The 23,737-nt window shown below is 44.2% G+C and overlaps 1 protein-coding gene across 1 annotated transcript in view; it reads left to right on the top strand.

The window, feature by feature from the left end:
* The window catches only part of il1rapl2 (interleukin 1 receptor accessory protein-like 2), a 270,711-nt gene extending 248,951 nt beyond the window's left edge, over positions 1 to 21,760 (top strand). The window contains 12 exon segments of the mRNA XM_034543447.1: positions 5,156 to 5,301; positions 13,092 to 13,180; positions 13,182 to 13,208; positions 13,210 to 13,234; positions 13,833 to 13,893; positions 14,743 to 14,852; positions 17,915 to 18,060; positions 18,156 to 18,233; positions 18,331 to 18,447; positions 20,092 to 20,194; positions 20,963 to 21,186; positions 21,662 to 21,760. Of these exon segments, the coding sequence (XP_034399338.1) occupies positions 5,156 to 5,301; positions 13,092 to 13,180; positions 13,182 to 13,208; positions 13,210 to 13,234; positions 13,833 to 13,893; positions 14,743 to 14,852; positions 17,915 to 18,060; positions 18,156 to 18,233; positions 18,331 to 18,447; positions 20,092 to 20,194; positions 20,963 to 21,186; positions 21,662 to 21,760 (1,225 nt within the window).
* The last annotated feature ends 1,977 nt before the right edge of the window (positions 21,761 to 23,737 follow it).

The raw sequence follows: 23,737 nt of genomic DNA, 5'->3' as shown, positions 1-23,737 counted from the left end.
CACACCCACAAAGAGTGTAACACACCCACAAAGAGTGTAACGCACCCACAAAGAGTGTAACGCACGAGTGTAACTGCGCTAAATTTGGTGCTAAATTGTCCCCTCTCAATGCTAATAAGCATTGCATTTATACTTTGCCACAGGGATCATTGCAATTATATGCACCAAAAAAAAGTCAAACTTCACTCGGCTGTAAAACCCTGTAATGTCATCAGCACAATATCTTTTGTGATTCAGACTTTGAGACATGACAGACAGCGGTTGCAATTGATGACGTCAATCACAGCGATCCCAGTTTGCCGATGCAAGGGGTGGGACACCGAGTGGAGTTGGGCAGTGGCAGAACGGTGGAGTTGATGGTGTCGGTGGAGACTGGGTCAGTGGTCAGCAGGTCTGTCTTTCAATCAGAGGATCGGCGGTTCGATCCTCGGCTAGCGCTAGTCGTTGTGTCCTTGAGCAGGACACTTAACCCTGAATTGATCCCGATTGTAAGTCGCTTTGGATAAAAGTGGCAATGCAATGTAATGTGTCAAAAGCAGCCGTGAGCTGGTTGTTGGTTTCTTTGAAAAATAATTGCCCAGTGTGATCACATCAGCATGAGCATGAACAGGGGGGGATCTCCGTTAGAAACAATCAAAGATGGGCAGAATGATTGTTCACTGCTCACACACAGTTTAGTAGGAGTGTGCTTAATAGCAGACGTCAAGAGGGTTATAGATTAGAGAGAGGAGGAGAGGAAAAGGAGGTCTGTAACGGGTGGGGTGAGAAAAGGAAGAGCAGAAGTGATGTGTTTTTATTTGAGGATCTTAGCACGTCTAACACTCTATCCTGGTGGACATGAGAGCGATGCACACACTGAACCACCGGCGCAGAGAGAAGAACACACACGACAGGAGATCCCACTCCTTTGACCTTTTAAATCCTTCCTGTAATGTTGACCGTAATATTACTAATACCGCATTTCAGATTATTGTTTGTCTGCCTCCCTGTTGCTGAACGGGTAGAGACAGGCATACACATGGAGAGGGTCAGGACTTCCGTTACCACGGCGACCATTCGTGCTAAAAGGTTGTGTGTCAAAGCATGCGAGCACTTGAATAGAAGCCTCAAGTGAGAGATGTGATTATTGTTCATGGTGAGTTTCAGAGCATAACCACGACTTAACATTGCCTCATCTCAAAATCACAAATATATTTCTGCATTTCTATGTGGATTCTTCTATTTGCTTGTAGATTTGTATAAATGTAAATATATTTGTCTTTTCTTTGACATTTATATGAATCGCAATGTATTTATGTGTGCATTGGAATGTATTTGTGAATCGCTCTGCGTGCATTTGTAAATCAAACATATTTTTTAATTGTTCTGTGCGCATTTGTGAATCTTTGTGTTTGCGTTTGTGAGTCTCTCTATGTGCATTTGCAATTATTGAGACTGATCTGACCGCATATGTCCCATGTGGTTCACCCCTTTGTGCAGTGCTGGCCTGCCCTATGCGCTGAATATGCAATGATGTAAGGACCAACTTATCCTTTTCTCTTTTCTTTAAAGAACAAAGGTTCCTGGGAGACATAAAGTCATTCAATTGTAGTGGAAGGCTAGTTCACACTTGAGACAAATTAGCTTGGGATGGAGATATGACGTTAAAAATATAATGTGAAGTTATGCAGGGACAATATGTCAATAATGTTTGCCTGAGCTGGCTACAGCTGCAAATTAATTCATGGATCAATATTTTACCAGAAGAGCGGATCTCGGCTCTCAATCATTACCTCATATGCACCACAGATCATTTCAGAAGAACCCCGGAAGCACACATGGTCTATTTCTGACGGAGCCACAGCACGTTGTACAGAGCATATTGATCTGGGCAGTATAAATTACAGTGTCTGTCTGTGTATATATATATATATATATATATATATATATATATATATATATATATATATATATATATATATGTATATATACACATGTATTTATACACTTTAGGCTACAGCACAAAACATTTAGAAATAACAATAAACACACGTTGTCCATAGTTCATTCTGATGTAATATTACTATAAGTAAGTATAAGTAATAAGCTAATTTGTGTGAAATCTCACAGCAATTCCATTCTATGAATAAATCTACCTTTTTTGATTTTATTCAGGCCTATATCTGGTTGGCATAAGAAAAACCTGAGTTTCTATAGTTTTACAGCAATCTAGGCTACCATTATGTCAATTATAGTTTATAACCGTGTCTATTTGTAAAATTCTGTGCTGGTACAGTTCATGCTGTCAACAATTAATGACAATCACTTCAATCTGTGCTTTTCAGTCAGAAATATTATGCTCTTTAGCATTTTTGTCTTCCCTGTGTGGATTAAGTGTGTAGGTTTCTCTCCAGGCTGCAAGGCAGTTTTATTTATTTCAGATTCAGCCAATTGAAAATGTAATCCTTTTATAGCTTTTCATGCTTAAAGTTACATGGTGTTTAATACTGAGAAGAGCCTCTTAAAAACTATCAACTGATGCAAAACATACAGTGAATAAATAATCGCATTCTGTAGCATTGTACTGTAACCATTGCTTGTGTTTGGTTTGATATTGATATTTCTTTGCTGTGGTTATTGTGTTTCAAACCACTGCCAGATTCTGCTTCCTGTTGTGAACTTCCCCACCCTCTGATAGCAGTTTAAATATAGTTTTATGAAAAGTTAGTTGAAGACATTCTATACTCAAACACAATCTCTCTCCACATTTGTCGTATTCACACTCAAACTCTTTTCCTCTGAGGTTCAAGCTGTAAATACCGTATTTTCCGCACTATAGGGCGCACTGGATTATAAGGCGCACTGTCAATGAATGGTCTATTTTCGATCTTTTTTCATATATAAAGCGCACCCGGCTATAAGGCGCATTAAGCAGGGCGACTGTGGGTCAGTGGTTAACATGCCCGTCTTTCAATCAGGGGGTTGGCAGTTCAATCCCCGCCCTAGTCGATGTGTCCTTGAGCAAGACACTTAACCCTGCATTGCTCCCCGTAGCTGTGTCTACGGTGTATAATGTAACATGTAAAGTGTCTTTGAGTATCTTGGCGCAGGTCATCTTCTTGCTTCCTCCACTTCCGTACCATTGATTCATTAATGTTGAATTCTCTCTCAGCGGCTCTATTCCCATGTTCTACTGCGTGACTGAAGCCTTGAGTTTGAAGTCCGCGTCGTAAGCGTGTCTCTTGACAGGTGCCATTTTGGGGTCCTTATACACACACACTGTAATATTATGGCGAAGCACAGTATGTATTACTCCTGACTACGGTGGCCGTAAAGGGGCGTTCACACCAAACGCGTTGCGAATCTTTCGCTCGTCTGGATCCCATGTGAAGTCAACGCACAGACGCGTTTGGTTGCGAAATTCGCCAGAGTTGAAATATTTTATCTTCCAACGCGAGTTGCCAATCAGCGTTGAGATGCTCCGCCCGTTGGGCTGCTGCTGCTCTGGTAGCGCTTGGAAGCGGAAGTTATCGAGGCGGAGCTGTGTGAGCCTACGGGTGATGTTATGAACCCAAACACCAGGGCCTTAGATGTTCCTACGTTTATGGGATGTCCACAACAAGTATAAAGCAGAACTAGTGGTTATTTCAACCGTGGTGGATGGAGGAATTTATAACTGTTATATATAAGAGATAAGCCATGCCCCCTTTTCGCAACTGGTTGCGAAAGACACAAATAAACACAACTTGACTTCCGAATAAACTGACGCTAGTAAAGCGTTGTGAATATTCGCAACGCGTTTGGTGTGAACGCACCATAATGCTGCAAGCGGTGCGGCTTTGTAGTTTACCAAAGTCGTACTAAAACATTTTGACAGAGCGCCGTGTACCACACAAAATCGCTTCGAGGTCAGTAAGCACAGCCAGAATTAATCCATATATAAGGCGCTGCGGATTATAAGGCGCACTCGTTTTTTGAGAAAATTAAAGGCTTTTAAGTGCGCCTTATAGTGCGAAAAATACGGTACTCAAGTCGTAGAATCTGGCACTGAATTCATTTCACAAGACACTGGCTTTTGAAATAATCCTCCCTCCCCTTTGGACCACAGGACAGATTTTGTTAATAGCGGTGCAGGAATTAGTCCAAAAACCCAGAAATAAGTTCACATTTTGGCAATTCCAATTTTAATTTTTTTAATGGGTTTTTGGTTAGACGGCTCAAGTAAGGTCTGTGGTTAAGACAAGCTTAAGAGATGTTGAAGTCTTGCTCTACGACATGAAATCGTGAAATACCTCTTATCGTGCTAACAATTGTCTAAACGTGAATACAGCGGGTTTTGGACAAATTAAACGTCATCATTCAGAACATCTGAACTTTGACTAAACTCACAGAATGAATGGGTCAACTGCTGAAATAAGTCCCCTGAACAAACAATTGATGCCACTTGCACAGTGTTGAGTTTACCAGGCATCTCCAAGGTCACCTTTTTTTTTTGCGTATACCTTGACATTCACTCACTTGATAAAAAGCAAAAAGAGACAAGAGAGGTTTCGCCAACCTGTGATGCTCCTGGACCATATGCACTGACTAAATATGCCATGTCAGCACAGTTGTACTCGGATATCACTAATATGGCTGAATCTGACCTCAAATCCGACTCAAAGGTGCACGTCGTGTCCCATCTGAGTTTCCCCCTCCCCCACCCCCACCCCTCTTCCTCGCAGGCTTTTAGAGGAGTATGACCTCACCATAAGGCAAGTCTTTTTTCCAGCTGTCGCCAACGTTTCCTACACATGCCTCCTTGCTCCTCTCTGCCCTCTTTTTCATCTGCTCTCCACACTGCTCCACTTATCATTTCTTAGCCCCACTCTCCCCCCCAACCTTCTCTCCTGCTAACCTTTTTCTCCTCTCACAGCATTTTGTGGAGCAATGTAAGAGGCATGGACCTCCACCTGTCTCTAAGATTGATACATGTTTACCTCCCCCTTCTCACACTCTCTCTCCTCCTCCTTCTTGCCTCTCTCCTTTCCTCCTTGAAGGTTATAGTTTGAGGAGTAATCTGGGTTAATCTATCAAATGTTTTGTAGACGTTCATGTTCTCCTGGTCTTCCTTGAAAGTGTTTTAAAGGACCACATTTGGGGGAAATGTCTCACTATTATCATCTCGTTTGTCCAGGATTTTGAGGGAGCATTTAGGGGAGAAGGAGATGCAGTTGTCCTTAACGTTTGATGCTGTTGACGAGACAGACCTGGCCAACTACACCTGCTACGTGGAGAATCACATAGGGAGGCGCAGCGGGAGTGCGATACTGCAGAAGAAAGGTAGGCTACGACCTCTTTCCCTTTCCTGCCCTTCCTCCAGTTTCAGTGAGACAGAATCAAAGAAGTGCATCAGATGTAGAGACAATGAGGGATGGATCAAATGAATGACAGAACGATCATTACACATGGCTTGTGAGTGAATTGCTCATTGAAATTCATATATATTGTATTCATTTACATCTAAGGAAAACAATTGCTTTAATAAGGAAGTACAGGCAATTAAATAGGGCCTAGAGCAAAGCACTGTGGCACCCCATAGCTACTTTCTGTTGTGAAGGGCCTTAAACCAAGGCTTTAGTGCACATTCTTATCATTGTCCACAGCTTCTGTGATACAGTTGGAATTTCAAAATTCAAAATGTGTGAACCAAACCATTGTGCTGAAGTTATTTGACAAACTCTTGGAACCAGCGAGAGTTACTGACGAAGAGAAGTTTGATACCATGTTGAAAGTCTAGTATCAGCCTAGATATGAGTGCGACTGCAGGTCAGTGGTGAGCAGGTCCATCTTTCAATCAGGGGGTTGGCTGTTCAATCCCCGCCCTAGTCGATGTGTCCTTGAGCAAGACACTCTGAATTGTTCCCGATAGCTGTTCTACGGTGTATGAATATAACATGATTGTAAGTCGCTTTGGATGAAAGCACCAGCTAAATGTAATGTAATATGTATTCAATATAGAATAAATAATGTTTCCTTTCTGAGACTTTGACAAATGTATTGATGTAAATATGGACCGGGGGAAACAGCTCGTACCTCTAGGGGTTCACTAAATAGCACAATGTAGAAGTCACTCCACTAGCTGCTGATTATCAGGAGAAACTAAGCCTCACCATAGTTCTGTTTGTGTATGCATCACTTAAACATGATACAGCATGTTTATTAGTTTAGCTTTGGAGAGATGTGTTTTTGAACACCAGATAGATCTGTTTCCCCCTGCTTCCAGTCTGTATTTATCCCTTGCTAGAGAGCGAATGAGCAAATGTCCTATAAATGACAAACTATTCCTCTTATCAGGTTAAACATTCTTCATTTGCAGTAAACAAGTAGCCGAGTCAAGTTCTGCTTTTAAAGCTTCCACAGTACGTTGTCCCAAGATGCAGTGCTTTGTTTATAACCCTAAACATGCTAAATATGAACCTGTATCTGGGACATAATCCATTTCCTTTCATGATTCTGTGAAGAAGGAAAAGCCCTCCAGATCAGGAACGGATGCTTCTTCAATGGCCCAGCAAATGTATGAAGATGTGAACAGCTTCCAGGATGATTAACACTTCAAAGTGTGCTGTCCACGTGAAATGTGCGAGATATATAAAAGCAATTTCTTTTAAAGATCAATTTCAAACATTTGGGGTGCTTTTTGTGACACGGATGACAGGAATGACACAGCATCGCATACAGTATGAGTCTGATGGACCGTTGTTCTCCAGAAAGTGTGTTGGGGGAGAAAAGCACCACAGCAAACGGAGCTGAGCAACACAGACGGAGACAAACGAAAGGAACACAATCTCGTATTCGCCGCTTTAAATATTCCGCTGAAAAATGCATGAGCTGCCTTTGTAAAACATTGTGCAGCGGTCCGCCGGTATCGTGCTCTCCATCTGATGAGCAGAGCGAACGAGGTCCAGTCGAGTCGGAGGCCGCGACCCACGGAAAGAGAGAAGGACCTCGAGAGACAGTCAGGAACGCAGGAACGGCGCCGGGGGAGGAGACGAATCGTCTCTGGTACCTCAAACTTGGGGCAGAAACAGAGGACTGCGTGAATGCAGAGGAGCAGGTACGGGGGGAATTTTGGGGGGGTGGAAAGAGATGAACAGGCACAGAACAGGGAGACAGAACGAGGGAGAAATAATAGATGCAGACGGAGAGATGAAGGCGGGGAGGCTGAGGGGTGTGTGAGGATATTTGGAGACGAAGAGAAGAGAAAATCTGGAAAAAAAGAGGACTAAAAACACTCCCCGTCAAAACTGCTGCTGAATGCCTCGGGTGTCAAATCTATCTTACTATACTTAACTAGCACCGTGGGGACTCGCACACAGGCACAGGCACACACACACACACACACACATCCATGGGATTGCACAGACACACACCTCCACAGTAAGTCAGAATGGGAACTGTGGCGTCGTCATTACCTCACACGGTAATCACCTGAATGAACACGTGTGTGTGTGTGTGTGTGTGTGTGTTTGTGTGTGATCGGACCTGCCGCATATGCACAAACACACACACACACACACACACACACACACACACACACACCCTCCTCACAAGTGTCATGTTTTAAATGCGTGGTAGACCAAACTACATACGGTTCATATGATAGCCAGCGACACATGATATCTTCTGCTCGTTAAACTCATACAGTCTTTCCAGAATAAAGAGTTAGGTTCAGGCAACGATGCAGAAGTGTCTTAAAACTTGCATTCTCTCTACTGACCATTAGGGGGCGATGATGTCTATGAGACAATGACTCTACTTCTCTCTTGATGTATTCCCTCAGTAAACATTGTAAACATGAGTTCATGGTCTCAATCTCTAGTTTCAAGACTTCTTCAATACAGCATGATGTTCATTTAGTAAGTTATGGTAATTTAGAGTAAAACAGACCATAAAGCAGGGGATGCTTTAGGGCGGGGCTACTGTGATTGACAGGTCGCCACCAGAGTCGTACACAGCGTCTCTACTTCACTCCTCCTACACTTGGAAAGTAACTTTTTTTAGTGACTGTTTTTCTCACGTAACTTGCATACTTCGGTAACGGCACTTTTGTTGTTATTTCAACCCAAACGAAGATCTGTTCCTAAACCTAAACGGGTAGTTGTGTTGCATAAAGCAACCGGAATGTGTCCTGTGAAGATGGAGGTCTATTTTAAAAAGACTCTTTGCATGGAACAAGCTCACATTGACACGTGTTGCAGGCTTTCGAGGAGTAACTTCTCTTAGGATATCATACGTTGTGGATGGAAGGTCTGTGTTTGTTAGTCCGATCCACCCCCCCCATCCCCATCCCCATCCCACACCACCCCCCAAGCAGGTTTGGGCCTGGTTAGTACCTGGATGGGAGACTGCTTCGGGAATACCATGTGCCGTAAGTGGGAAATGAATAGCGAAAGCAAGGAAGATTGGCAGATTGTGTAATGTAACAAAGATAAACATTTTAAAAAACTGGATCCCTTAAAATGTATCAATGTGTGTTCTCTCGGATGAGGGGAATGGAGCACTGTCCTTCTGATGCCTCAAGGGAGCGCTCTGATCATTGTCCTCATCTCACTGTTTAACAGTAAAACAGCAGTTGGTATTGGGCTGCAGAAAATAAAAAAGAGCTTAAAACTCCCCTTTGTCTTCATCTCCTTCTCTGTAATCAGTTTAGATTTAAGGGAAAGGAGCAGGAGATTTAGTGTTCATTATTCTTATTGGTTTTAGTTTCATTATTCGGGGAAGTATTTTGACTAATCATTACTGTTTTTGAGCGCCGGCTGAAGAGGAGTCATTAAAACTAAACTAAAACATGACTTTGAGTGGAAGTTCAGGGATATTTTAATGTGATATATTCAAAGCTTTTAGCTGTAAATGACATTGACTGGTATTGATGGGGGGGGGGGGGGGAGACAGAACAATGAGGGACTTACGGTCAGAGCTTTTTTTAATGCAGCAACTGACAATTCCTCGTGTTCATCTCAGTTAGAAGAGGTAGCATTAATATCAGTTTCTAAGTAGACACGTAACAATCCTGCTGAAGAAAGCCTTTTTGTTGATTCAGGAGTTTTCAAAATTGTGTGCGCAGTTCCATTTTCATGTGCGTTGACAAAGTGCGTGATGAAGTGTTGAGGAATTTATTTCCGGGGTTTGAAATAATGCAAATATATGAGTATTGAAATACTTTCATTAGATACCCCCTTCCGCAACAGCCATTGTTCTAATGATAATCTTCACTCAATACTCAATATGCACATATATCTGCACTAATCAATGTTTGTATATTACCAATGGATCAAATATATGTGAAATGAAAGCATTCAAAAGGAGGAGCAAATGTTCTTTTTTCTTCTCACCTCCTCAAAGATCACTCACAAACTCTGTGTGCTGTGGGCTCGAGGCATGGGGTGTACGAATGGAAGCAGACGTATTGGGTTGAGCAGAACATAATGCATCAGCCATGTCACTGCCCCCCCCCCCCCCCCCCCCCCCCCCCCCTCCCCCCTCACTGTGGACTTAAAAGCACCGCTGGTGGGTCAGTCGCCATAACCTTTCTGGTCAGAAGCTCGTTGAAAGAGCACAACACGTCACAACGAGGCATCTCTTTGGGGGCCGAGGAACGGGCCCCAGGTACGGAACAAAACTGCTGAACCAGCAACAGACTCTAAGTTGAAGAGACCGAACTGAAGACGGCCACGCTGTATTTAACAGCAGTGTATGTGAACTAACTACACGGGCAGTGACCCTTGACCTCATGAACTGAACTGAGCCGAACCGCTTGGATGTGCAAAAATCATTCACGGCGTCCCCCCTCTCTAAAGGTTCAGTAGCCGGGCTAACTAGACTGTTCCGGAGCCTCTGGAGCTAACGGGGTCACATTTGCGGCGCCCGAAACGTGACGCGACAGCATTCACGGAGCACAAGTTACCGCAAGTTAGCGCACGTTATCAAAGCTTGATTTCCTGCGCCGCGTGTGTGATTGAATTAGGGTGGGCTCTCACCCCAGCAGTGGCCCGATGTTAACGGGCCGATGCGTCCGCGCACGCACCCGCAACGCGCACGCACGCCGGACGCATCCACTCGTTGTGACCGGCGGAGAGGAAAGTGACGACTCCGGCCGCCATGGCGAGAGACTTGACGGAGTGAGAGACAAGGAGATGGAGAATGGGGGGGGGGGGGGGGGGGGGGGGGGGGGGGAGAACCTCTGATGTCATTCAAAGGTTTCCTGGGCTCACCACTCACCACCATTCACTTCACCTACAGGCAGAGTCTTTGGGGCAGAGCAGTGAGGACTGATGTGGCCCCAAACTGCGTTGTATGAACACAAATGCACCCAGGAAACATCCAAGGAGGGTCGGTCCACCTGAGTGCTCCAGCCACCTCGTGAGGGGATTTAAGATGCACTCTCGTCGGATGCTGAAGGGGTGGAAGCACCGGTCCCTGAAGTGCGTGCTCCTCCCTAGTGGGACGGTGTCCCCTGTGATGACGACAGCTGGGATGCCACTCGTTCTCCCCGCGTCTCTGCTTGTCATTGTTGGGAATAAATTGCCAGTGTTATTTTGTGTTTACGGCCGCCCTCTGGACTGTAGCCAGAAGAATGGAGTCAGGTTTCAATCTGATCTGAATACGACATCTGAAATGTGTATGTAAAGCCATTGAGCGATAATAGTCTCACTTTGTCTTTTTTAAGTGGGAGCTACGTTGTGGGAAAATGTGTCCTCACACCAGGTCCAAGCTGTTCTGGAGCTTTTGACATTCACAGATGTTCTGCCGATGTTCAATTTTCCATTTTTGCACCTGAGCTCTCAAAAGGGTGTGTTTAGGTTTATTGTGGATTTAATAGACATGTGCTCTACAGCTGGGGTGGTGTGAGGTTACATTGGGATTATGCGAGGTCGCCGACCTCCATGAGGGGAGGATGAACGACAAAGGAGAATGAGGGAGATGTCATGAGTCAATATGCACAGATAATAAGAGAGAGTGTGTGTGTGTGGGCATAGGAGGAGGAGAGACTTCTCTGTGGTCTCTGAAAAGATGACTCGATGTTGGTGCTATCATTTAGAATGCATGTTGGCCAGAGTCTGGAGAGAGGTTGAGGTTCTCCCACTCTTCTATTCACCTCGAGCTGCCTTCAAAGAAGCTGCATCCTCAGGCTCTTCAGCATCTCAGGGTTCCAGTGAAAGATGAGACAGATGGTATGACGGGAGACAAACTTTAAGGCTATTTTCTTTCTTTTCTTTTTTGCATAAAAATCGCTTTACACTTCTAATATTTGGTAATTAGTTCAATTTCACTATTTTTCTTCTCCGCCCCTCCCCTCAGACCGACATTCCTTCTCTCCTTCCCTCCCTCCCTCTCTCCTTCCTCTCTCCCTCCCTCCCTCTCTCCTTCCTCCCTTTCTCCTTCCTCCCTATCCCCAACTCTGCCCCACCTCCTCAGAGGCTCGGTGTATAAATAAAGCTTTGAGTAGAGTTGGGGAGACGTCTACTGGTGAAATGTGGTAACAGCGGACCGATTATGGGCTGGGAGAAAATAGGTGCATTGTGGGAGATCATTTTTCAGAAAAATATGATAAATATTCACCTATTTCAGCAGAATTTTCAGAAAAAAAGAGTAAGGCTCTTTTTTCTGAAAATTCAGTTGAAATATATTTGTGTGTGTGTGCGTGTGTGATAGTCATAGATCATATTTCCCATGGTGTCATTCACCAGCCATGTTCCATTAATCTCCCATACACTCGTATTGCCTGAAAGCACTGTCATTCTCACAAACACACGCACGCACACAATCTGAGCCCATGTGTGTGTGTGTGTGTGTGTGTGTGCGTGTGCGAGTGTGTGTACGTGTGTGCGTGTGTGTGTGCGCGTCTGTGTGTGTCTTTTACATGTTGACTTGAGGTCTTCTGTCTCTCTCAGGCAAGCTGACTTTGTGTGTGTGAAATAACAAATGATGCAAGTCCTTTGTCTCCGTTTGTCAATTCCAGTTAGTTGACATAAGATGAGCCACACACACACACACACACACACACACACCCTCCACCAATGGGCATGCAAACTATACCAATGTTAGTGAGCACACGTCTCACCTGAGTGTGGCTTCTCTCAGTGTGTGTTGTTGACGTGCTTTTTAAACAGTGTGCTTCTCTTTTAGTGTCAAAGGTTTTACTGACCGGTCTAACTCCCCCACCCGCCAATGAAGACCAGTCCTTCTCTAAATGCTTCAATGGGACCACAGTTATAGAGAAATAATAACCCATAATGCATTCCTCCTCTCACTTCTCTTTTCATATGCAATGAATACACCATAGATCACTTCAACAGACTCTAAAGCCTTACTATTCCGGTCTGACCATATTAGCGTGTACTGGTTAATCTTAGCTATTGTTAATAAGTTGTTTCTGTGTCACTGGCGTTGCTGAGCCTGGTGACTCATCAGTAAAAGCTCCACAGGCTTAAAGCTTGATGGAGCAGTGCTGGATGAAACAATGACGAGCAGAGCGGATTAAAGCGGCGGAACGAACTCATCGATGAGCGACCATTTTGTAAAATGAAGTCGGCTTGCAGCTCTTGGGACAACGAACCGTTTGCCCTTTAAACTCAAACCTCTGCCTGCCGCCCGTTGAGTTTGGCCCTCGAGGCTCCGGCTCTCCTTTTGGCTTCACCGCATGGTTTGGTGCTGATGCTGCACCGAGCTGCAGAGGGGTCCGGTAGTGCACCGACCCATCCAGTGTCGACATCAAGACGTCGCTATCACTCAAATGCTTAAACTGTGACGCTCACTCCACCTCTGACCTCCCTGTGGAACAGGACACGTTCAAAGTGAACTTCCACACAGGCAAAAGAAGGGAACGATCGATGGAGCAGCTCCTGGCTGATAAGCTGGGATGTTGTCTTGATGTACCCCGACGTGAGCCAACCGCTTTGTAAAAAGCACAGAAGAAAATCCGCACAAGCAGAACTGAGCGAGAGAGTTTAAAAAGTCTGACATATTTGGAGAAAAGATGCAGTTATGTTGTTTGTTTACCTCGCCGGCAGAGATATGCTTTGAACAACAACTGATGCATTTCCTTCCTCCTCCCTCCTCTCTGACTTCAGATATGTACCGCCTGGAGCTGGCTGGAGGTCTGGGGGTCATCCTGCTGCTGCTGGGAGTCCTGACAGCGCTGTATAAGTGCTACAACCTGGGAGATCATGCTCTGCTACAGGAGGCACATTTGGAAGTGATGAAACGGAAGACGGTGAGCCAGAGAACTACAAACATGGAAGACACACAGTTAAAGAGGTTTCCGTGTGTGTGTGTGTGTGTGTGTGTGTGTGTGTGTGTGTGTGTGTGTGTGTGTGTGTGTGTGCGACGGGTGAAAGGCCTTTTGTAAGTTAGGATGGAAACATGTTGGTGAGGAAGAATAAATACACAACACAATAATTACACTCAATCACGTCTACCCTCAGAGAAAGACATTCTTTTTGTACAGCTCGTTTCAAAAAGGGAAATTGCCAAGGCAAAGAATCCAGATAAATCATAGCTTCACAGAGAAAAGAATATTACAAAGATGTCACTGGGCAGGATTGATTCAAAGCCCTGATTGCTGATTCCCATTTGTTCTCAGTGCCCAGATGTAGGAATGATGAGACAGTATCCTCCTTCGGGATGTGGTCACTTAATGCCGTTCACAATCACAGCATTCACGAAAAAGAGCGCTCCTCAATACAGTGATACTGTACATTAGATTCTCCTCGGCGTGTCAGAGGTCAGAGGTCAAACTTTGGTTTCAAAAGGTGATGAAACATCCCCAGTAGAGTGATGCTGTTTTCCTAAAGATGTGTCTCTCTTCCCAGATAACAAGGAGTACGACGGCTATCTGTCCTACACCAAAGTGGAGCTGGACTGCTTGGGCAGGTCGGTCTCTGCTGCACACGTGTTACATATGTACACATACGCGTTGTTATTAAGATCACCACTTCTCTCTCCTCTCAAACTCACAATATCGGCATAAAAAAAAGATGAAAAAGGGGGCAAACAGCTGGCCTGGTTGTCTGATCCTTGGCAAACTGATTTTGCCATTTTTATGGCATCTTTGCCAGTTCTGGTAGCATTGTGTCCGTATGTAAATATAATAATCATGTTTCTAAATGAATAAAAACCTATTCAAAAGGTTGCATGAAAAAAAATCAGAACAGCATGATTATGTTCTGTTCATCAAGGCTTGACTTTTAGAATTGGTATATTTGTATAGAAATAGAATTTGTATATCTTACATATTTTTAAGAACCCAAATGGCTTCTTAAGGCATCTGAAAGTCACATGGAAGTTGTTTTTTTAAATGGTCACTTTCTGCTCTAGCGCCCCCTTGTGCATGTTGTACACCTCGCTCCTGTGCTGTAGTTACAGACTGTGGCCAACAAACCAATGTTGGCCATAAAGATTGCTTATTATGCAAATGTAACTCACACACACATGTCTGATAGGATAAAAGGATGAAGTGATATTTTGCTGGCGGTGGCATACAATCGTAAACCGTTATCCCCTTAAAGGGACAGTCCCCCCTCTTACCTCACGTGCTGTTTATCAGTCTAGATTGCTTTTGGAGCTCTCGGCCATGTCTGTCTCCAGAACCAGGCAACTCGAAATGCAGTTTGAAGTCCCATTTTGCAGCATAAGAAAAACACACAATAATACCAAAAATTGAAGGTTTTGACTGGTGTATTTTGAATCTGAAGCCATAATTGTTGTTCTCTTGCCCGGTAGGTCGAGCAGCGACGAGGAAACATTGGCTTTGGAGATCCTGCCGGACGTTTTAGAGAAACATTACGGATACAAGCTGTTTATACCAGACAGAGATCTAATACCCAGCAGTAGTGAGTATCCATCCATCTATCTGCCTGTCTACCTTCCCTCGCCCATTATGGCCCCAATACCCAGAAGTCATCACTCTGTCAGAATAAATGAGAACGTATGCGCACCCTCATCATAACATACTTACAAAGAGAGACACACACACACACATCTGTGTATGAGCTCAGGTGTATATAGAGTACACTTAAACCACACACACACACACACACTCTACCTCAGACAGTTTCTCACACATTATTCTTTTCACTTCCTTATGAAACCAACGCACAGGTCTTTCCCATGTCTGGAGCTCACTTCCACACCAAAACTGTGCACCGGTTTCACATGAACTCACATTTAGAATTTTTGGAAGGTGTACAGATGAACTGCTTTCCTGGTTATTTATTAAAGGAGGATTATTGAAGTTGCAATGATGAATATTTGCTTGGCCCCTTGTGTGCGCCGCGTCAAAGGTTAGAGCAAACAGTGTTTTGGCTGCACTGAAAATGTTGTTGAAAGGCTAAACAGCAACAAATATGGACTGAAGAAGGATATTTGTTCAGTCTTTTTTATAAACAATACAAGTCATAAAGTTGTTTATGTGCAAACTGTTACATGGAAGCTTGTAAGTATTTTTTTAATCTGCTATGAAACTGCATGACAGAGTCCAGAACAAACGTCCCTCCAGAGTTATTAAGAGTATCCCTGAGCTTCTAATTTAAATAAAGTGTCAACCAGCCAAAGGCTTTTGGCCCTCGTGGCATCCATGAGCTTACATAACGTTCATGGGCCGCACAGGGTGGTCATTGTTCCTGACGGACATTTCACACACAGCAAACACACGCCGTAGCCTGCATGCAAACGCTGTATGAAACAAACTAGAAGGACAGCACAGTCCTCTGTTTATCCAAGTGGGTATAACCAGGAAATGCATTGAATATCACCAGTTTAAAGACACCCAAAATGGAGCAATGAAAAGCAACATTCTTGTATGTTTTCTATTCCGAGCCTCAGATACCGTGACCCAAATATGGACAATGTACACAGTAGTGCCCTTTTTAAGCCAATCATAGATCGATTCCTCGTGTTTCATCAAATCCAAGATATCCTACAATTGATTTTTCTTTCTTCTTTATTTTCATTATTGTTTTAATTTCTACAAGGTGTGGTGTTTTCTTCTCCTGTTACAACTAGAGAAAATACTCATCTCAGTTTTAACTTTCAATATTTTTTTAAAATCTTTATTAGACAATGTGACTTCAAAATGGGCTTCAAAAGATTGGTTATGAAATATACCCGCTCATTGTTTTAAAAGCATGATGAACCGCACTCGCTGGTCGCCGAGGCACCATGGTTACCTCGACTGAAGTATCAAACTCATGCATCATCCCCTGGGCATTACCATTTTATAACCCCTACATTAAAAAAGAAAGAATGTAGCTGCTGAAAATAACTTCATAATTTGGCTACTGTGTGTTCTTTGCACTATTTAACATTTTCTCCTGAAATACATAAACACATTTACTTAAACTGTTTCATAATGAATTGCCCTTCGGCAAAACTATGCCTCCTCCTCTGACAACACACACACACACACACACACACACACACACACACACTGACGAGAAAGTCCCATTTCCTCCAGAAGTGAGGCTCCCTCTTTGTGCCCTGAAAACATCCCGAGAACAAATGAAAGAGGGAATCCCACGGACCGAGGGGCCTTTTGGATGCTCAACACAGCAACATGGCGATGCGGCCTAAAACACACCGTTCAATTATCCACTCCATTAGCCCCACGAGATGAACGAGGGAGCGAGAAACAAACAACGGGAACAGGGAGAGGTGGGGACGGGGTCATTGGTTTGTGGTATTTCATTAATTGATTTACATAATCCTCAAACGTAGAGAGCAGGAAGAGGAAGTGAGGGAGGATGTTAACTGGGAGGAAAAGAGAGAGACGGATCGGCACAGCAGCAGAGAGACAGAACGGGACTGCATTTTTGGGATGTTCTATTTGTGCCCCTTAAATTGAGCGTGAAATTGCAATGTGTTGTTGGAGAGTCTCTGTCATTAATTTAGTTAGCAGGCGAAGAGATAGAGGGAGGAGAGAGGCACGCAAAGAGAGGCAATCTGTTTTTCAAAGAACACAGTTTTCAGATATTTCCGGCTAACTGGAAATACATTTTAAAATGAAATAAAATAATGAACAATTTAGAATGTCACAGACGTATAATTAAAAAAATGGGACAGCACCACGCCGAGGAGGAAAAGGAGCCTTTAAATCCAGCGGTGGACTCCTTCTGGTCCCTCCTCACCAGCCCAGGCTCACCCTGCCTGAGTCACCAGAGGGAGCCGATGGCGGAGCATCGGCACGACTCCTTTAAGAGCTGATTCCACTGCGCTGGGCCGCAGCCAGAGCTCACAGCAGCATGTATGTCACTCCACTTCACCCTCCTGTCAGTCATTCCACTCGTTCCTCAACAAAATGAGTGGAAAGGCGGCGCCAGCAAAAAAAGAGGGCCGATGCGACACACGGATGTTTCCCCTTCTCATGTTGTTGTTGTTGTTGTTTCCTGCCTCTTCCTTTTGTAATAAAAGATACTGTGTGTTTGTTTTTTTTAAACTCTTTTTATGCAATAACAAATGCACGACTAAAGGAATAGCTGAAACATGTTGATGAAATATATTTATTCGCCAGATGAATATAGACCACGGTCATCATATCTGAGCCCAGCTTAGCATAAAGGCTGGGAAACAACAACAAAATAATTATTTAAAATATTTATAAAATTCTTATATTATTTTATATTGAGTCCTATGTTATACAATTGTAGAATGAAACAAAAACACAATAACTAATCGTTGTGCACTCATGCGTGCCCTTGGGTGTGTGTAGATGATCTACCGGAGAAAAAGTCCCCAAGAAGAAAACATTTGGTGAATGTCTAGTGTGAACAGAGAAAGCAGACTTTGTTATCCTCCTTTTTGTGTAAAATCCTACTTAATGAATCCCCCCCCCCCCCCCCCCCACCCCCCCCCCCCCCCCCCCCCCCCCCCCCCCCCCCCCCCCCCCCCCCCCCCCCAGCCTACATTGAGGACTTGGCTCGTAGCGTGGAGCAGAGCAGGCGTTTGATCATCGTTTTGACTCCGGAGTTTGTCGCCAAGAGAGGGTGGAGCATCTTCCAGATCGAGACGCGCCTCCACTCCATGCTGGTTACCGGGGAGATCAAGGTGGGGATTGGGGAAGTTGACGAGTAATACGCAAAAATATGTGCCATGTGCACATTATTGAAACGCCTCTACACTCTGTGCTTCTGTGCATCCAGGTGATCATGATCGAGTGTGCTGACCTGAAGAATGTGATCAACTACCAAGAGGTGGAAGCACTTAAACATACAATCAAGGTATAACCAAGCGAGGGATGGAGAGAAGAAGGGTGCCACACTGGGAGACTGGAAGCGATAAGACGACTCCCTGATCTCTTCTTCTTGCCCTCCTCAGGTTCTATCCATCATCAAGTGGAGGGGTCCCAAGAGCAATGAGCTGTCGTCTAAGTTTTGGAAACAGGTGGTCTACGAGATGCCTGCTAAACGCAGAGAGACGTTGTCCAGACGCCAGGTATACTGCCAGAAACAGAAGTCTAGAATTACCACACACACACACACACACACACGTGTTTGCATGCGCGGAACCTCAGACCTTTACATGAACTACTGAGTACCAGATATTAGTTTTTCGCTGAATCCAACTGGGTTTAGTTTGAGAGAACAGCAGAATAAAAAAGAGAATAAAGAATTAGCCCTGACACCGTTTTCCTTCCAGCCCTGGACCAAACAGAGTGTGTAGCTACAGGTGTAAGAGCATTGTCTCCATGGCATGTCCAGCAGCCTACAAACAAACCAAAAGTAGTGCGGAAATTAGGTCTGCACATGTCCGTATGCACCCCTGAGGGCGCATACGCTCGCAACTAAACAGATGGCCTTTGAGATGTCTGCTAAATACAGGTAATGTATTGAAATTGGAGTCACAATGGGGAGGGGGGGATGTGTACATGTTTACCATGTGTTAACACCTCAGGTGGTGTATGCCCTGATTAGCAATAGATGTTCTGCTGCTGCTTGGCACTGGAGAGTAATCACTGAGAAGCTAATGCAGAGTGAACTGTAGGAGTGGAACAGATGGGGTGGTTGTGTTCATCAGGTCAGGGGAAAGCAGTGCCATTGGAAGTCACCACGCACGGCCTACACGACAGACGAACTTTCAGGGACATCTGCTAGTCTGCAGTTAGCTATTGCTCGGAGAAGCAGTTCCAACCCAACGGAGCCAAGAGGAGATCAAAATGAGTCCTCAACTCCTTTCCTCACTTCTTGAAAAATGGCGCAGGAACTCTGAGGAGCATCCGTCGTGCTCAGCAGGAAGACACTGAACGACAATCAGCTGGTTTGACCCCTCGCCGCCGCCACCGCCGCCACCTTGGAGGATGACATTTTACAGACTGCCTGAATCCACGTGATGTTTGTTTCTTGGTTCACTTGGACTAAATGAACTAAATACATAAATGCAAAAGAGTGAACTTTCGCAAGATAAGATAATCCTTTATTAGTCCCGCAGTGGGGACATTTAGAGGATTACAGCAGCAAAGAGGTAAAGTGCACACAAGACATAGTGAGATGAAAACAAGTGAGATGAACACTAAGCAAAGCTAGATAGTTTCACACCAAAGGAAACAAACAAAGGCTATGGTTTCATCACTCATTCAAGTACTACAAAGGGAACGTGAACCTCGATCCAGATGAACTTAATCCACTTTAACAATAAGGCCAAAAGATGTTATTCCTTATTTTTTTGTGTTTGACTGTGTTGAGATTTAGACTTTCTGTATCTTGTACCTCGAGCCCTCCTTAAAGAATGCATCTGAAGAATGTCACCGTTTGTTTGTTTCTTCAAGCAAAAGTTACTCAAACAAATTGTGTTTTTTGTTGGGAACTATTTTCAGATATTTGGTGCTCTGATCAGTATTTAAAGGAGCATCTCATCCAATTCTACATTGATGTGTTTTGAATGTTTTTTGGACAACAATGCTTCAGAGAAATAGATCAGTATGATTATACATGGTAATGTTGTTGGTAACGTGAACAATAGAATAGCATAATGTCTTATCTTTAAACACAACCCACCAATAGGTTTCCTATCACTGTGACAAGATCAAATGAAAAAACATTGTATAAATCTGCAGAGTGAACTTTGTTTCTATGACAACAGGTGATGGACTCCGGTGAGCAGGGCCTCTTTGGTGACCTGCAGACCACCGTCTCCACCATTGCCATGACAACCACCTCCGCCTCCTTGGCGCCCCCCAATGAGAGTCGCCATGGACATCAGGTCAGTTGTCGCACTCCTCCACACTAATGCTGTTACTGGGCCTTGGTGGTTCTATAAACGAGTCGTGTCAGGTAGTAATGACGATGCGAAAAGTCTTTCACCTGTGAGATGCAAACACACACATAGATGCACACATGCACGCACACATCTTGGATGTTATTGGTCAGGGTCTCATAGAAGCGTTCAAGGACACGGTGTGGTGTGTGCAGCAGGGGTGTTAGCACTTTGGTTGGTGGCAAATCTGAAAACAGCCCCGTCCCATCGAAAAATACCTTGTTGAATGAAAATGAGAAAAGGAAATGCATTCATGCATCCATGCAGGCCAATGGCATGTCGTTTAAAATCTAATTTAAAATGTAATACAAATGTAACGATGAGACACTTGGGTTAGCTTATTTTAAAGTGCTTTGGTCAAACTACATTTTAAAGAGACAGTGGGCCAATTAGGTTCTTCTGTCCTCGAGTACACCGTCGGCATGATTGCCCCGATGGCCCATGTCATCAGAAAACCAGTCCTTGTGCAGCTACAGTGGCTGCACGAGCTGTATTTGCACCATTGGCTGACAAACCATTTAAAAGATCCGCAATTATTCGACCGGACTGGATCCAAAGAGGGTTATTTGCTTTCACAGTTCATCCAGAAATTAAAGTATTGGCATAAAGAACTCGGGTTCAATTGCCCCTTGGAATAATACTCTATCAGAGTTAACAGAAAGTTGCGTTGTCTCTCACCAGGTTGCCTTAGCGACAGAGATCCCGGACTACAACCAGATGACGTTGCCACTGGGAGGCGGCCACTCTGCCACAGCAGCCCAAATGAGGCATTTCTGCCGCAGCTACGAGTTCCAGCTTCCCCCACAGCCATCCTCAATGTCGCCTCCCCTCCCACCTCCCTCCACCGTGCAGTTCTCCACTCTGGGCCCCGGGGGGCGCCACGTCTATTGCAACATCCCTATGACACTGCTGAATGGACAGGTGGGAAAAACAGGACAGGACCACTTCTTGGTTTTTTTTTTTTTTTTTTTACATATCCTAGATAGTTTCTAGCATCCCACACAGTGTCTCCTTTCATCAAAATGCCATGCTGTTGTTTATTTGTCAAGTACTCAGAGTTTCGTCACGTTAAAAATAAAACCCCTCTTTTCTCCCCAGGGGTTCAGAGCAGATCACTGGGGAACAAGAGGTCTGTTTGGATAAAAGAAAATGTAGAATTAAAATAGTATCTTCACATTAGCCAACCTAAAATATGTATAATTATTCACAGACTGGGAAATAGCTGTAATACACTATAGTTTCCATATACATGAGGCATGGTGCACTAATGGCATGCACAGTATATACTGTAGAACTACAGACCCTGTTTTCTCTTCTGAATTGTAGATGTCTTGCTAGGAGTCGAGGTGTGGTGAAGGTTTCCTGCTGATCACTGTTGTGCTGTGTTCTTTCCCAGGTGCCTCAGAGCAGTACGCTTGGGAAGAAGACAGACCTCCACCTGAACAGCACCTTTGTACCGCTCACCAGCAGAGAACTAAGCTCTGACATCTGGTAGAGGGCCCGCTCAACTGCTACTGGATTACAGACCAGTTCACAGACTGTTTTCACACTGGCTTTGGAAATGGGATGGACTGGTTGGTCAACTGTTTTGTATCGAGTTTGTGGACGGTGTACAGCCTTGGGTTTCAGGGAGGACTACTTGACTTGAGGACGGCCTGCAGATTGATCAAAGGACTGCTTTAAGACTGTATGAAACCAAAGCTTGAATATACCGGCTCCAGACTGCATATAGAATCAGATTCAGATTGTAAAACGGATCGTATGCTGGTTTTGGATATACCAACTGGGAACAGACTGACACAAACTGGTATGTAAGCTGTGTAGCCAACACCATTGGAGAAAAGAAAAAAAAAACATTATTATACAACATCAGCTTTCATATTCATTTGACTGGTGCAGAGAGTCTGAAGCGATGAACTGGACAGGTCAATGAAAGAGGTCCATGATACTTTAACAATGAGTGAGTGAGTGTGTGGAACAATCTACCAAGTTGGACCTTGGAGCACAAAAAGAAGCAAGCATCCTGAACTCACACACCACCTGTGTGCCCCGGAAAAAACAAGTTGATTTGTCAGCTACTCCGACGTAGCGGTGGATCGGAAAACAAAAGTAGCGTAATCTCAGAAGGCCAGTCGACCTTCTACCCAAGTGAGTTCTTGGTGTATCCATCAACCTGTGGACTAGGTGGCTTTTCAGTAAACGAGGAAGACTTCAAGCAATGATTTTTTGGAATACCAGTCCACCTTAAAACAACAAGTCAACCTCTTGAAAAACAATTCCTGGTTTGGTTCTAAAGGGGCAACAAATGGTTGACTTAAAAGAAACGGATTTCAGCAACAATATCAAGATGGAAAGTGATGACGCGTTAAGCAATTGGTCAACGTAATTATTGAGAAAGCACAGTTAGCTGGTGTATATGGAAATGTGGCTGGTTGTTAAGACCAGCTGATTGAAAGGCGAGTTACTTCTTGAGCCAATGGACACCGAGAGACTGCAAACCAGCCCGCTCACCTTGTAACCCAGTAATCAGCAACTAGACCGAACATCTTCTACCACCAAGCTGAACTCGTGAAGGACTTGGCTTTTTTCTATTTGCATGACCACCCATTTAGATAATAAAAAAAAATAAAAAATAAATGATCAAATAAATATAGATAAAAGAGTAAATGACACAATCATTTCTCGCAGCCTCTTTTAATATGGAGGAGATGAAGTATATTGTTTTTTCTGTCCCGCCGTGAAGAAATGATACAACCTGATAAAGGGAAAAAAGGAGAGGACCCTCCAAAAACATGTTTATTTTCTGTTGTTTTATTTAAGAATTGTATGCTTTTAGAAGGTTGGTGAGCATTATAACCAGTCTTTGTTTTGTTTTTGTTACAATAGTCTCTGTACAGCTTCCATAACTTATGCATAGACCTATACACAACAGTGATTTGTTCTCTAGAATTTCTGTTATTTGTGGGAGTTGTAATTTTCACATTTCAGAGCCTGTTTTTGCTTTCATTCGGTTGCTCTTTTCATTATTGGCTAGATGAGTGGGTGGATGGATGGGTGAATGGAGGGATGGATGGATGGATGGGTGGGTGAATGGATGGATGATGGATGGGTGGATGGATGGGTGAATGGATGGATGATGGATGATGGATGGGTGGGTGGATGGATGGATGGATGGATGGATGGATGGATGGATGGATGGGTGATGGATGATGGATGGGTGGATGGATAGATGGATGGATGGGTGGATGGATGGATGGATGGATGGGTGAATGGATGGATGGATGGATGGATGGATGGATGGGTGGATGGATGGGTGGATGGATGGATGGGTGAATGGATGTATGATGGATGGATGATGGATGGGTGGATGGATGGGTGAATGGATGGATGATGGATGATGGATGGATGGATGGATGGATGGATGGATGGATGGGTGATGGATGATGGATGGGTGGATGGATGGATGGATGGG

This window comes from Cyclopterus lumpus, chromosome 10 (assembly GCF_009769545.1).
Source record: "Cyclopterus lumpus isolate fCycLum1 chromosome 10, fCycLum1.pri, whole genome shotgun sequence".
Taxonomy (NCBI): domain Eukaryota; kingdom Metazoa; phylum Chordata; class Actinopteri; order Perciformes; family Cyclopteridae; genus Cyclopterus; species Cyclopterus lumpus.
The sequence above is the reverse complement of the archived record's forward strand: the minus strand, read 5'-3'. Positions and strand labels throughout refer to the sequence as shown.